This window comes from Mastacembelus armatus, chromosome 10 (genome assembly GCF_900324485.2).
Source record: "Mastacembelus armatus chromosome 10, fMasArm1.2, whole genome shotgun sequence".
NCBI classification, from domain to species: Eukaryota; Metazoa; Chordata; class Actinopteri; order Synbranchiformes; family Mastacembelidae; genus Mastacembelus; species Mastacembelus armatus.
This window is the reverse complement of record NC_046642.1, coordinates 7002537-7016033: the sequence shown is the minus strand read 5'-3', so window position 1 is coordinate 7016033 and position 13497 is coordinate 7002537. Positions and strand designations below refer to the sequence as shown.

Sequence of the window (13497 nt, the reverse complement as noted above, 5' to 3'; positions counted from 1 at the left end):
TACATATTTCAACTAAAAATAATTTAAATCAGGATTTATCATTCTTCACAGTGAAGTTTCAACTAAACTGGCAAATGAAGGTGTGATGTCCACATATCATTTCATAATATTTATTAGAAATATTTAACACAGCTGGAGGAAAAGTTAAACATGCTTTCCACCATAACCCCCATAAAAACGTCATCTTAAACTATTGGAGAATATACTCAGCTTGAGGCAGTCTAACAGTAGTACTTTGGCGTGAGACACCAGTAGATACAGAAATCAAAAACGTTGCTGTGTCCGTTTAAAAAAAGTCTTAGAAAAAGAAATTACAATAAAACAAACACTACTATGCAAAATACTAGACAGACAATGATATTTCACTGTGGGTATGTATGTATACCCATCATAAAATCTGCCAGAATAATGGCAGTTTGAAGCCCAAGACAGTGAAACCAAAATATGCTGGCCCAGAGAGTCTCTAGTGGAAGACACTTCTCAGAGGGAGGTGAGCAGGCTTGCCGGGGCAGCTCAGGATTTCTTGGAAGGGTAGGTGGGAGGTAAGAGCCGGTGAGAGTTGGCACGCACCCATGGGTGGTCAATGACACTCTGTAGTGAAAGGCGATCGCTGGGGTTGTAGCGAAGCAGCTTGGAAATCAGGTCCTGTGCGCCATCTGAAATGATTCTGGGGAACTTTAAATCCACCTGGAAATAACAAGATGGCATTTATAAATTTATTCAGCACAATATGGCAGAATGTAAAAGTCCAGTGAGCTCCATTAAATTGAATTTCACATCCAAATTAAGCAAAGTGAGCATTCTTCAGTTAGCAAGAATACTCTAAATACAGACAGTAAAAGCTGATGTCCACCCAGACTATTACTTCAGATTTGGTTTCTAATCCAATTAAGTTTAGCTAACCTCGGGTTTTCAACAAACCTATTTCACCTTATCTTTGTGTTTCCTCATCTTAGATTTCATTTTTGTGATGTGTCTTTATTCCAAACTCTTAGGAAATATATAGAAATGCTAGTTAAAGCTACAATAACTTAAATGTAACTCTTGATATTATATAATGGCTTATGTGCTGCCCTGACTGGTGTAAGACATTCAAGCAACCCAAATGTCTCCTCATACATTCTGCATAATGAAAGTGGCTGCGGGCAGATATTTGCTTTGCAAAAGCTGACATAATTAGACTCATCTGACTTGAGTGCATTCAGCATCCCAAGAAATACACCAACCTTTGTAATTTTTTTGTATGTTTCCGAATGGCTTTCAGTTTCAAAAGGTGGTCGCCCAGCTAAGCATTCAAAGCAGAGGACTCCAATGCACCACAGGTCCACCTTTTCATTGTGGCTTTTCCCCTCAATCATCTCTGGAGGAAGGTAGTCCAGTGTCCCACACAGTGTGTGACGTCTGGAAAGGTTTAAAAACAAAGGTGAGCAGTGAATTCACAAAAGTGGCAACAAATAGACTTGTCTGACAGTATATAGCAATGAAATGCAGTTTCTATGAGAGCACATTAGTATGTTGACCCTACACTCACCTTAGAGACGGTGCATGTACAGACCAACCAAAATCAGCAATCTTCAGTTCTCCACGATAGCCAAGAAGCAGATTCTCTGGCTTGATGTCACGATGAATGACCTTCTTCTCGTGACAATACATCAAAGCATCCGATATCTCTTCCATATACTGCAGATTTAAAGACATTAACACTGAATTATAATAAAATTTCAGCATACAATATGAATGTAAGTTAATCAATGCAAGTTCATCAAGTCTGCCCAGGATCCAATAATGACTTGCTCTCCAACAATTAACGATGAACAATTCAGCTCTTACTGTGGCAGTACGCTGGTCATCAAATCTTCCACATCTTTGTAACTCCTTGTACATTTCACCACGTGGGGCATACTCAAGCACTAAGAACACCCGCTTGCGGTCATGGAAATAATTGTAGAAGCGCAGAATATTTGGGTGCCTGAGGAGACAAAAAAAAAAAAAAAGTATATTGTAGGGAGTCCGTTATTGACAGCATTTCCAAAACCAAGCAAGCAATTAATAAATAAAGCACATGAACATGCTATGTAAAGGGGAGGTGAAATACTATTAGTCTGGCATCCAAATAATCCATAACAAAAATGAGATCATGACAACTTTTTAGATAAAATAGTATGATGTGCAATGTACTTGTGAAACACAAAATTATTATTATATCATGTTGATATTAGGTAGACAAATAAGAGCAGTTGATGAATGTGCCAGTAAAAGAGAGCAGTTGGTAGAAAAAAGAAAACATTTTGCTACAAAATTAAGCCCACCAAGCACTCTTTACTCCCTGGCCTTGTTGATGGGTAAAGGGAAACATCTGAGATGAGTTACTTTCTATCATGGTATGTTTACCATCACTCTTCGTAATGGAAGATTTCTTGTATGAAAATTATGAAAAACTGCCAAGTATCACAAATAATGTAAGGATGAGGTTAGTTTGTGTTAACTACAGCCATACAGATTGAATATAGTCAAATATGTGGCAAATATAGTTCAACAACTCAAAACAAAACATAAAGATGCAGTTCAGGATACTAACTTAAGATGGGCCTGAATTTCAATCTCCCTCCTGAGTTGGTGCTCCACATTCTCCTTCTCCATCTGGGATTTGAACAACACCTTGAGCGCCACAATGGCTTGCAGCTTCTTTACCCTTGCGAGATAGACATTGCCAAACTTGCCCTTTCCTAGCGGTCGACCAATATCAAAGTCATCAATGGTGATTTTCCTGATGAAAAGTACAAAGAGAGGCCGTCACATGGATGCTTAAAAATCTGACCAAAAACAGAACTGGAAATCGATACACAACTTTACAAGTATTAGTGAGAACACTTACTTTGAAGCTAAGCTGGAGGATGAGCCAATACCTTCTCTTCCAGGGCCTAAAAATGACAGCATATTTACACAAAGCACAAACAGGCATATTAAGGAGGTTTGATAGAGGAGGAGTAAGGTTACCTGTGACAGCAGTTTTGTCTGTTTCTGTTCGTGACTTCACAGGAACACGCTGTGGGCCTGCCACCACACTAGAGGATGTTGCAAACTGATATTCATAGAGAAACAAACATAAATGAAATAGTAAGTCCTAACAGATAATAAAGTTCACATGGCAAAAAAGGGGATAAAGCATTGGAAGAAAATACTGCACAATTGGTAATGAGTGAGGAAAGACTGGTTAATTAATGGACAATTCCAGATATCTTTTTATAACTATTACTACCTACCGGTCTCTGAAAACCTCTGGGCTCATAGTTTTCCTTATTCTGTAAAGAGACAAATACACACAGCTCACATTAACCCATAGCACATTTGAGCTACTTAAGGGAGTTACTCAGACAATTCCTACTGTATAGACAGCAAACAGTATTTTCTCCACTGTGTACTAAATACGTTTGAATACTGGATTTCATTACCTGGTCCTTTATGTCTGTTATGTCATTGTAATATTTGTATTTGTTCATAAAAAAGATTGTGTGGTCTGCTAGAATTAAAATCCGCCTGTGTTAAATGTTCTAGTGCCTTGACATCAAGTTTTAACGTTACTCCTGCATTTATGTAGAAGATAACAGTTTTTCAACACAGCATTTTCAAAATCAGGTTTTTATTTGGGCCCAAGTGTTTCTAGTAAACAGATAAGGTCCGTCTGCCTGGTACATGTACATGTTTAAATAAACACGGTTAACTTTTCTCGGTAGCTAAGGCCTGTTATTGAGACAACAGCTAACGTTTAGCTAAACTTTAGCCTGAGTTAGGGGGCTATGCACCGACTGAAAACCAATCTGCCTTTAGCTAAACAAAATTTACACACACGCAATAAACTCTTTGTTACCATTTAAAAGTAAAACCAACTTGAAGTCTTGCTATAAAGAGCTAACGCGAAAGAATGTCGCAAGCAGATCCAAGGTTAGTTTAGCTAATATAGCTACGGAGTACGTCTCATCGAGCACAATTTTCCGACCTTAAAGTTGTTAAGTGTTTTCAATTGTTGCCCAGACCTAACTCTCTATCCAAAATAAAATATTAAATTACCTGCATATTGGTAGAAAAGTGGAACATTGACCTCCCAGCGTGTAAAGACCAGTCTTTCTATTTTGAACGTCCCTGGCCGCCAACGTTTTTCAAAAAGCCAGCCTGCACGAACGCGATTGGTCAACATGCTACAAGCAAGAGGCTGCGATTGGCCAGAGCTGATACGAGAGGACACGTGTGATTGGTCTAAGACGACACTGCTCTGACGTCACCCTCCCACCTTTCCTGTTGATGATGCTGTTCATACCTGCGGCAAGCAACAACCAATAAGTGGACAGGATTCACATTAAGCCATGTGCAATGTATTTATGACTGCAATGAGATTTGGACTAGTCGAAATTATTATTACAGATATCTGCAACTACATTTTGACTAAGAATTGCTCTTTGACTTGAATGGGGAAACTATTTTAAGATATCTACAATTGCATTTTGACTATCCACAATATGAATTCCAGGTATCTAAAATTGAATTTTGACTAGTCAAAAGTCAAGTTAAAGATATCTTTAATTGACTTTTGACTAGTTAGAACTCCTTTTCAATTATCCAAAATGACATCACAGGTGCTATTTCTCTAATAAATAAATAAATTAATTAATAATGATGAATAGCAATCTAATAATTTGAGATCTGCAATTACATTTTGACTAGTCAAGTCACTCAGTAGGATATCTTCAACTGAATTGTGACTAGTAATATATTAGTTTTGGATATCCAAAAAGATTCATCCATCCATCATCTACGCCCGCTTATTCCTATTTAGGGTCCCAGCTGTCTAATTTTAACTAGTCAAAATGTCATTGCAGATATGTTAATTTTAAAGCTGTGACTATGGTCATTCTCCTTTATGCTGCCTCCCCAGCAGACTGCAGCTTAAAGCAGCACACTTGCTGCCATAGCTTGGGGAAACATGATCAACCACTTGATTTCATAAATGACTAGCCCAACAGACCTATAGTGACAATGATGCAGTTAACTTTAAAGACAGAATACAAAGACTTTATAATTTATTTGTTCAAAATAAATTTATTAAAACTTCATTTAGAAGACATCAGGACAAGGACACATATCTCTTCATGTTTACCTGTACGAAATCAGACATCTACAATAAACATTTTTTATTTCTAAAAAGCATGTTGAAAATAAAAACAGGGAAGATAGGCTTGTTAAGTTAAACATGTTATGCTGTTCTTAAACAACACATAACCACAACCAAACACCTGCACGTAACATATATTTTGTGAATGTATATATTGATGAAGAAGAATGAGAAAACAGGAAACAGGTGGATCACTGCTTCACTTCTCTGCCTTTGTATCCGACACTTATGTCTTTACAGCCTAACAGGAGCAGTGTCAGTGTCTTATATTGTGACCTAGCTTTAAAAAGTTTTGTCTGTGTATTGTTAGCAATCAATTTAGAGGTGAGAGTGCCCACTAACTTACTTTTAAAGCATTAAGGATATATGCTCCTATTTGCCATGAGTCAAAACTAATTTGTTAACTGTCAGAAATTTCACCAAGCTGTTTATAATCTGATTGTGCTCTGACTTTAAAATGCCCAAGTATCTGACCCAGTGGTGCCATTCAAAAACAAGGCTACACTGTGACAAGATGAGTTTTCATTAATGTGATAAATCATTTTAATATGGTAGGTCATTTCAATTTCCTGAATTAGCCAGTAAACTTTCCTGTCTGACTATTATATTCCTACTGAATTTCCCATTTGTTTTCCATTGAATAAGTGCTATATCACAATATATAGTTCCACTAAAAGCAGTTTTTTATTCAGGTTTGAAGAAAAATGGTCTAAAAATATCACATAAAAACTAAATACATAAGTGTATATTAAACAAATGCCTATGAATGACTTGTCTCGTTTATCTGGAAGCCACAGATCTTAACTGCATAGTTATGACCTGATATTCGTCCTCTGGCTACTGAGGTTGGCAGATTCAAAAATATTCAGGGACAAAAACAGTCTCAAATGTTTGTCCGGTTCCTCTGAAAAAGAAGACAACAGAATTCATTAGAGGTCACTCTTCATTTCTCCAGTAAAACCTTACATGGTAGGTCAGCGACTTTTTAATTTTGTTGCCATGACAGTCTGAAAATGGTCGTTCAAAAATGTATATGCAGCACTCTGGAGCTAGTTCATATAAAACTGTAAGCCCATGTGAGCTGAGCATAGTTATATAATTTACACACCAAAAAGTAAAGTTGATCATTATACCAATGAGATCATTTAAAATTGCTTGAAAGAATTTTATTCATAATGGCTACTTGTACTCATTTTAATCTGCATTGATCTGAACAGAGCAGTTGGTGAAAATTAGTGCGCAGGATGGCAGCAGCACACCCAGTGAGCGCCGCACACTTGCTATGGTGTCATTCAGATCCAGTGTCTTGTTCTCCTCATTGCTGCGATCTCCAGGTGCAGCTTCCTCATCTTGCTCTTCTTCACCAGAACCCTCCCCATGCACCACTGGTGGACACTGCCGAGGTTGGAAGATGACGTCTAAAAACTCCAGTTGGTGGAGTCCACGAAGCATCCTGCAACTCCGGACTACCTGCATCTCACTAAGCGTGCAGGCCCACAAGCACAGACGCTTCAGATCCTTCAGACGGCTGGCACAGAGCAGGCCTGGCCCGACCTCTTTACCACCCAGGCTCAGCTCCTCCAGACCGAGCCATCCTGCTCCTAACCCTAGAGAGGCCATCTGTAACTGGTAGCCCTGCCGCCCAATGATGCCTATTTCTAGAAACTTGAGCCTGGAAAGACCTTCCACACCACAGATCCCGTTCTTAGCAGCACAGCTCCTGAGCCCGTTAGCTGTCACGCGAAACGTGTCACGCAGCTCCAATCGACTGAGCCTTTCCCATGATGTCAGGCTCTGCAGGTGCTGGTCCGTGAAAGAGGGCACACTGTTAAGGACTAATTTCTCAATGGGAATCCCTGACGGAGACTTATGCATTTTTCCTTTCTGATTCCATCCTTGCGCTTTGGAACCAACACTGGATGTTGCTTCTGCTCTTTCTTGGGTATAAGCAGGTGAAGCAGGCAGTGTCTGGTTGAAAAAGCCCTGAGGCAGCTCACAGGCATGCAGCTCTAGCACCTGCAAAGATGGAGGCAAGATCTGGCAGCTGGGCAGGCTTCTCAGGTCTGCATGCAGAAGATAGAGCTTACTCAAGCGAGGGCACTTTTTGCCTAAAGCTTTGAGCCAAGACTCAGAGAGAAAGGTGCCACCTCGGGCAGAGAGCAGCAAACCACGTAACCGTAGGCACCTTAGTCCACAACCCAGGTACTGACGCAGTAGGACCCAGAGTATGCGAGATGTCATCTTACACACAGTGAATATGTGTATGGTGAGGGTGGGGGGGGGGGGGGGGGAAAGCAAAAAAGACACAGTTTCTGTCAATAACAGACAAATTTATGTGTAGCTCAGATCTCAGTGCTGTAGATAATTCATTAATGCAAGAAGTCAAAACACAACAGAAATAAATATCATATAAATATTATAAAATATTTCTGTGCAAGGTGAATAACTATGAGTGACTAATGTTTGTCTTTAGAAAACAAGGGTGTAAGTGCTGCCTGTCCAAGTTAAGTCCGGATTTAACTGATCACGATCAGCCAACAGCCAAACACGAGCTGGGAGGCTCAGATAGCAAAGTACAAGACAGCTTTTCAACTTTAACACTGGAAACCAGTCGGGACACTTGAGCATTAGATTAATGTGGTCAGCACTTCTCATTTTTCTTTATTTACAAGATTCTTGACTTTAATTCTATTCCAAAACTTTCGACATGTATAAATATGTCATGTGGCCACGGTCTGCTAATAAAATCAGGTCTGCAGGGAATGAAAGGATGAAGCCAAACAAAAAGGTGGTCACAGTAACATCCTTACCCCTTTCCACGCAGTCAGATCCACAAGTCTCCACAGTCTCTGGTCTTTCACGAGTCGTTTCCATCTCTTGCACACTCTAAACAAACCAACATGTCACTTCATCGTATGGCACCAAGACAAAGCTGAATTTGGTTTCTTAAGACGAAGAACTGAAGAAACACTGATGGTAAAAGTTAAACTGCTCTTACCGTCCGGCCCTGACAAGCTCCCTTACACTCAGATATGACAGGACGTCTATTAAAATGTTTTCGGGGAGGTAATCCAGGTTACACGCGCTGAACTCATCCATTTTATCAACAAAACTCTTCACACCTCAGACACGGAAAAATATCCTGACGTACACAGGTTGCGCTCAAATCACCGATCCCCAGGAAACAAGTAACCGCAGACTGTAGGACCGAGCAGCAACTTGTGTCAACAAATGCGCCTCTTAACGCTCAACATGGCGGATCTTCGCCTTGGCTTTTGTAAATACTTGGTGAATAATAAAAAAAATGTGAGGCAGAGCTTATTGTACAACAACCTGATGTAGCGATGTTGTTGGTTACGTGAACTGTCCACTGCGCCTGCGCTGTTTACCGGACAAGATGGCGAGCAGCAATGGAGGAGGAATGGAAGTGGATGGGGCAGGCGAGTATTTCTCATTTATCCCACAGTCTCTGTCCGATATCAGCATTGACCAGCATGCGGGTTGTCGTGTGTGTTGTATGTGTGTGTTGTGGGTGGTCGTAGGTGTTGGATTTGGGGTGTTATAGGTGGTAACGCGGGGTAACGAGCCTGCTGACATAAGCGGGTTAAATGCAGCTCTGACTGCAGTTTGCATCAACAGAATAATAAACTAAAACCACATCTTTCATCAGAAACTGGACTGAGTCTCCAGTCCGGGACGTCCACTGCCTACGGGATGTTATCATTCAGTACTTACCCTGATATTGTTGACTGAGCTGCAGCTTTAAGCTTTTTCTAGTTTATGGTCATAGTTTGTTTGTTTCAGTCATGTTTGTTGTTTACGCAGCTGATTGTTTACTGATTTGCAGGTTAATCATCCATAAATGTAGCTGCTTTCATTCAGCCAGTGTTGAAAAACAGGGATGTAAAATAGAAAATTCATTTCTTTTAAGCATCTGATCAATTCATCATGTCAGATGTTTTGGAGAAAAAGCCAGGGAAGCCAGATTGAGATGGTTTGGACATGTTCAGAGGAGGGACAGTGACTACATTGGTAAAAGGATGCTGAGGTTAGAGCTGCCAGGAAGGAGGCCTAGAGGAAGACCAAAGAGGAGGTTCTTGGATGTAGTGAAGGAGGACATGAGGATAGTTGGTGTGGGTGAGGAGGATACAGAGGATAGGGTTGAATGGAGGAGGATGATTCACTGTGGCGACCCCTGAAGGGAGCAGCTGAAAGGAAAAGAAGAATAAGAAGATCAATTCATCAGCCACTTGTTTGAGACTGTTATAGATTAAGGCTCTTCTGGCTTGTGTCTCTGTGACTGTAGTCAGCCCCAGTGTTATGGCCTCAGGGGTCACCGGGAGCGTTTCTGTGGCCTTACACCCTCTGGTTATCCTCAACATATCCGACCACTGGATACGCATCCGCTCCCAGGAGGGACGACCAATGCAGGGTATGTATGACAAGATGGTGTGTAAGCAGTGGAGTAATATGCAGTGCAGCAGGTCGTTGAACATGGTGTTTTCTCCTCCTCAGTAATTGGAGCTCTGATTGGGAAGCAGGAGGGTCGAAACATAGAGGTGATGAACTCCTTCGAGCTGCTGTCTCACACCACAGATGACAGGGTGCATATTGACAAGGAGTACTACTACACCAAGGAGGAACAATGTAAGTGGTGTGTATGTGTGATCAACATTAATGCTCATTGTTTTCATGACTTTCTGTTTTTAGGTAATGCAGTGCAGCCTGTGGCATGTTAGTCCTGGCTTTCACTAATCCTGCCTGTAAGAACAGAGTTTCAGAAACACTTTCACATCTTGTTTTGTCCTGAATTATGATGTAACCTGCTTTATGTAAGGTGCAAAGTGGTAACAGGAATAAACATGTCAAAAGCTGGTAAGACATGAACTCCTGAGTCATTTCAAGTCAACTGTCATCCCTTTTGACAAACATTATGTGAGTCAGTACAGATAGAAATTTGTTTCTGGATTGATATGTTTGTTCATTTGCTGAGGCTGAAATTAGTAAAACAAATGGTGGGAAGTATCTGCCAAGAGAAAGCAGTAATTGAGAAGTAATTATTTTAAAACAGTGAGCTTTTGTTTTTCCTCTAAAACATCCATTTGTCCCTCAGTCAAACAGGTTTTCAAAGACATGGAGTTCTTGGGCTGGTACACCACAGGCGGCCCACCAGACCAATCAGATATCCACATTCACAAGCAGGTAAGAAAACAATCAGCAACATCCAGCTGTGTGAAAACCCCTGCAGTGATTTCAATTGGCCAGACACTTATACTACACTATTTATTTAGCAAATAACAAAGCAGTAGCCTTATATTGCAGAAATGTTATTCATGGTTAGCAGTGCAGAAACTGTATTTACAGAACTGAACACAACGTCAAAACCTACATGCTGTGCCATCATGATATTTCTTTGCTGTCTCATTTTTGTTTTTCTACCAGGTGTGTGAGATCATTGAAAGCCCTCTCTTTCTCAAGCTCAACCCAATGACCAAACACACTGATGTGAGTTCCTTCTGCAGGAATGAGACAATAATATGGTTTTCTATTTAAGTACAACTGCTCTAAACAGCATGTCATGTCTTCCTTCAGCTTCCTGTTAGTGTTTTTGAATCTGTGATTGACATCATCAATGGCGAGGTACTTTTTCTATTTCATATTATCTACATATGCTTTTCTGCACAGTGAGCTAGTTTGACCCACAGAACAGGTTATTTGATACAGTTGTCCTTTGCCAACCCAGGCTACTATGTTGTTTGCTGAGCTGACGTACACTCTGGCCACAGAGGAAGCCGAAAGGATCGGTGTTGACCACGTAGCTCGAATGACGGCCACCGGTACAGGAGAAAACTCAACAGGTAAGAGAAATAGTGAATACTGCTCTACTCTGAGTGGTTCTCTTGTACTGCAGTGTCCTATTAACTGCAAACCAGCTGAACTCATGTCACAAAGACAGACATGACCAAGCAACAGTACATTAGTCGAGGTTTATTTCAGGAGGGACAGTGCAGGAGATTCTGCTGTCTCTTACCTGTGGTTATATGAGGTCTGATTCTTCAAAGCATACTTCTTTTTCTGAAATGTAATAATATTAACATTGACAAAACAGAAAAAAGATCACAACCTCTTAAGTTAATGTGTAACTAGTGAAGAAAGACATTCATAAAACAGCCTCTTTGTCCATGTAAATTAGTGTGTAAAATTTCAGATGTATTGTTACAATTTAAGTTTGTTTATGTAGCAGATTCATATAAATCAATCCAGCTCTTTACAAAATAATAAAATAACAAACAGATAAAACACACATGCACACTGAAGGAAAAAAAATGCAACAAGCTGAGTGTATTCTTGAAAGAGTCTGATTAAGATAAAAACAATTAGTGGGCACAGTGAATGCTCTGTAGCTCGAAATGTAATGAACTCTAGAAATGTTGAGGAAATGCTGGGCATGTGACTTGACTAATGTAAGATGTGGTTGTTAAACAGGGATTCTGTCTGTACAGGTTTTAACTACAGTATTTGCTCTGTCTTCTCTGTTAGTTGCTGAGCACCTCATAGCTCAGCACAGTGCGATAAAGATGCTCCACAGTCGGGTGAAGATCATTCTAGAGTACGTCAAAGCTGTGGAAGCAGGTGAGAGGGCTGACGTGGCATTTTTAATGAGGTGCTGAGAGTAAAATATGTGAAAAAAGTCTGGAAAACAGCTGCTTTTAAATCAGATGTTTCCCTTCCTCACTTTTACACTATTAAGGTAGGCCCCTCAGACTCACCTCCATAATTACCAGCCTCTTTAGATACTGCTGACAGCAACATGCTACCTCTGTATTTGGCACTCTGTGCTTTACATGTTTTTACTTCTCTCTCCCATTCATTTTCATGTATCGTAGGAGAGGTACCATTTAACCATGAGATTCTTCGGGAAGCGAATGCCCTGTGTCACAGACTGCCAGTCCTCAGCACTGCAAAATTCAAAACCGACTTCTATGATGTAAGCAAGCTTTCTTAATGTGATATAATGCCCACGTTACTATCACCACAAGCATTTTTCTTAAAATTCAAGACCAACAATGCATTAACCCATCTCAATGTGCGGCTCAAGCCCAAGTCACGTCTCAGGAGAGAAGGAGGAAAATTTCATGAGAGTCATGAAGTACATACCTGAGCCTCTATAGATCATTGAATTAACAATATCCTAAAGGAGCTGGGCATTGTAGTTTTTAATTAGGCTTAACAGGATGAAATAGTGCCTTTTGTTGAGAACTATTTTCAGCTGTGGATTAATACACATTGCGTTCTCTAGTTAGTATTTATGGCAACATAGTGGTGTTAGACAGTTTGCACTTTGGATACACTGACGATGCCTTTTTGGGTTTTGGTCTTCGATTTGTTGACAAAACCAAATTGTAAGTTCAACAGTAGCAGGGAACAAAACTGAGCTGATGCTGGTTTTATTTTCGCTACAATCCTTTCATAAACCCGACACAGCTGCTTAGTGTTTGTTCCAGTCTGCACTTAAAATAACTTCTCTAGTTAACATACGTTTGAGCTCTTCCTGTCTGTGCCTCTTGTTTTCCTGCAGCAATGTAATGATGTGGGCCTCATGGCCTACTTAGGCACCATTACCAAGACCTGCAACAGTATGAACCAGTTCATCAACAAGTTCAACGTCCTGTACGACAGACAGGGCATCGGCCGGAGGATGAGAGGACTCTTCTTTTGAGCTGACGGCTGAATCAGAGAGACAAACAAGCACTGCAGTTCTTTTCTGTTTTGTTCTTTCTTTTGATTTGTTTGGATTTGAATTAGCTAAGACAGCATCTGAAACCAACAGTAGCTTTTCAAACCACTTTACTATTTTCAGTGAGAGCCCGTAGTTACACCAGAGATATGTGGAGAATTGCTCAACCCTTTCTTGGGGATGCACAGAAATTAATTCAATGTACATGAACATTATATTATTTGACTTTTTTGTTATTCCATGTTTCTGTATGTAATAAATGGCCTGATTTTTTTTTTTTTTTCCACACGACTTTGACTCTTCCTCTTAACTTAAATAGTTATAATAGGGTAGACATTATAGTAACTATACAGAACACACGACTCATAAAAATGTCAGACCTACACTTTTAAAGGAGCCTGTGAAAGTCAGCTATATGGAGCTGGTTTAACTGTAGTTTAATGTCAGGAGTGTTTGCCGTTAGCACTTTTGAAGTTATGTTCCTGCTGTTCGATTGCCTGTGGAGTTTTTGGACCAGCATGTAGCAGGAAAAAGGGGGAAGGGGGAGTTCCGTCTGCAGAGTTGGAGGTCTAATGGGAGTCAGCATTCATAA

General features: G+C 40.2%; 3 protein-coding genes across 3 annotated transcripts; 1 reads left to right on the top strand and 2 right to left on the bottom strand.

Annotated features, from left to right (window-relative positions):
* Window positions 1-96: 96 nt before the first annotated feature.
* On the bottom strand, window positions 97-4190 carry aurkb (aurora kinase B). Its single transcript, XM_026330317.1, has 9 exons — window positions 4069-4190; window positions 3264-3302; window positions 2998-3082; window positions 2876-2921; window positions 2579-2767; window positions 1831-1969; window positions 1532-1680; window positions 1227-1401; window positions 97-687 (listed from the first exon to the last, which is right to left on the bottom strand). The coding sequence occupies exons 1-9, from the start codon at window positions 4093-4095 to the stop codon at window positions 514-516; spliced, it is 1023 nt and encodes a 340-aa protein (XP_026186102.1). The 5' UTR covers window positions 4096-4190; the 3' UTR covers window positions 97-513.
* A 1642-nt stretch (window positions 4191-5832) lies between these two features.
* Window positions 5833-8356, bottom strand: LOC113144486 (F-box/LRR-repeat protein 12). Its single transcript, XM_026330571.2, has 3 exons — window positions 8166-8356; window positions 7978-8053; window positions 5833-7408 (listed from the first exon to the last, which is right to left on the bottom strand). Exons 1-3 carry the CDS (start codon window positions 8264-8266, stop codon window positions 6362-6364), a joined length of 1224 nt encoding a protein of 407 aa, XP_026186356.1. The 5' UTR covers window positions 8267-8356; the 3' UTR covers window positions 5833-6361.
* A 127-nt stretch (window positions 8357-8483) lies between these two features.
* Window positions 8484-13193, top strand: cops6 (COP9 signalosome subunit 6). Its single transcript, XM_026330574.2, has 10 exons — window positions 8484-8607; window positions 9474-9599; window positions 9683-9814; window positions 10281-10369; window positions 10610-10672; window positions 10760-10807; window positions 10911-11025; window positions 11708-11800; window positions 12055-12155; window positions 12747-13193. The coding sequence occupies exons 1-10, from the start codon at window positions 8565-8567 to the stop codon at window positions 12885-12887; spliced, it is 951 nt and encodes a 316-aa protein (XP_026186359.1). The 5' UTR covers window positions 8484-8564; the 3' UTR covers window positions 12888-13193.
* The last annotated feature ends 304 nt before the right edge of the window (window positions 13194-13497 follow it).

Excerpts from the sequence above, each read along its gene's own strand:
- aurkb (XM_026330317.1), bottom strand. The coding sequence starts at position 4,095 with ATGTTCCACTTTTCTACCAATATGCAG. Across the intron at positions 3,303-4,068 it reads ACTTTTCTACCAATATGCAG|AATAAGGAAAACTATGAGCC; the intron begins GTAATTTAATAT and ends GTCTCTTTACAG. Across the intron at positions 3,083-3,263 it reads CCAGAGGTTTTCAGAGACCG|TTTGCAACATCCTCTAGTGT; the intron begins GTAGGTAGTAAT and ends TATGAATATCAG.
- LOC113144486 (XM_026330571.2), bottom strand. The coding sequence starts at position 8,266 with ATGGATGAGTTCAGCGCGTGTAACCTGGATTACCTCCCCGAAAACATT. Across the intron at positions 8,054-8,165 it reads GAGCTTGTCAGGGCCGGACG|AGTGTGCAAGAGATGGAAAC; the intron begins GTAAGAGCAGTT and ends TGGTTTGTTTAG. Across the intron at positions 7,409-7,977 it reads ATCTGACTGCGTGGAAAGGG|ATGACATCTCGCATACTCTG; the intron begins GTAAGGATGTTA and ends ACTGTGTGTAAG.
- cops6 (XM_026330574.2), top strand. The coding sequence starts at position 8,565 with ATGGCGAGCAGCAATGGAGGAGGAATGGAAGTGGATGGGGCAG. Across the intron at positions 10,673-10,759 it reads CAATGACCAAACACACTGAT|CTTCCTGTTAGTGTTTTTGA; the intron begins GTGAGTTCCTTC and ends GTCTTCCTTCAG. Across the intron at positions 12,156-12,746 it reads TCAAAACCGACTTCTATGAT|CAATGTAATGATGTGGGCCT; the intron begins GTAAGCAAGCTT and ends GTTTTCCTGCAG.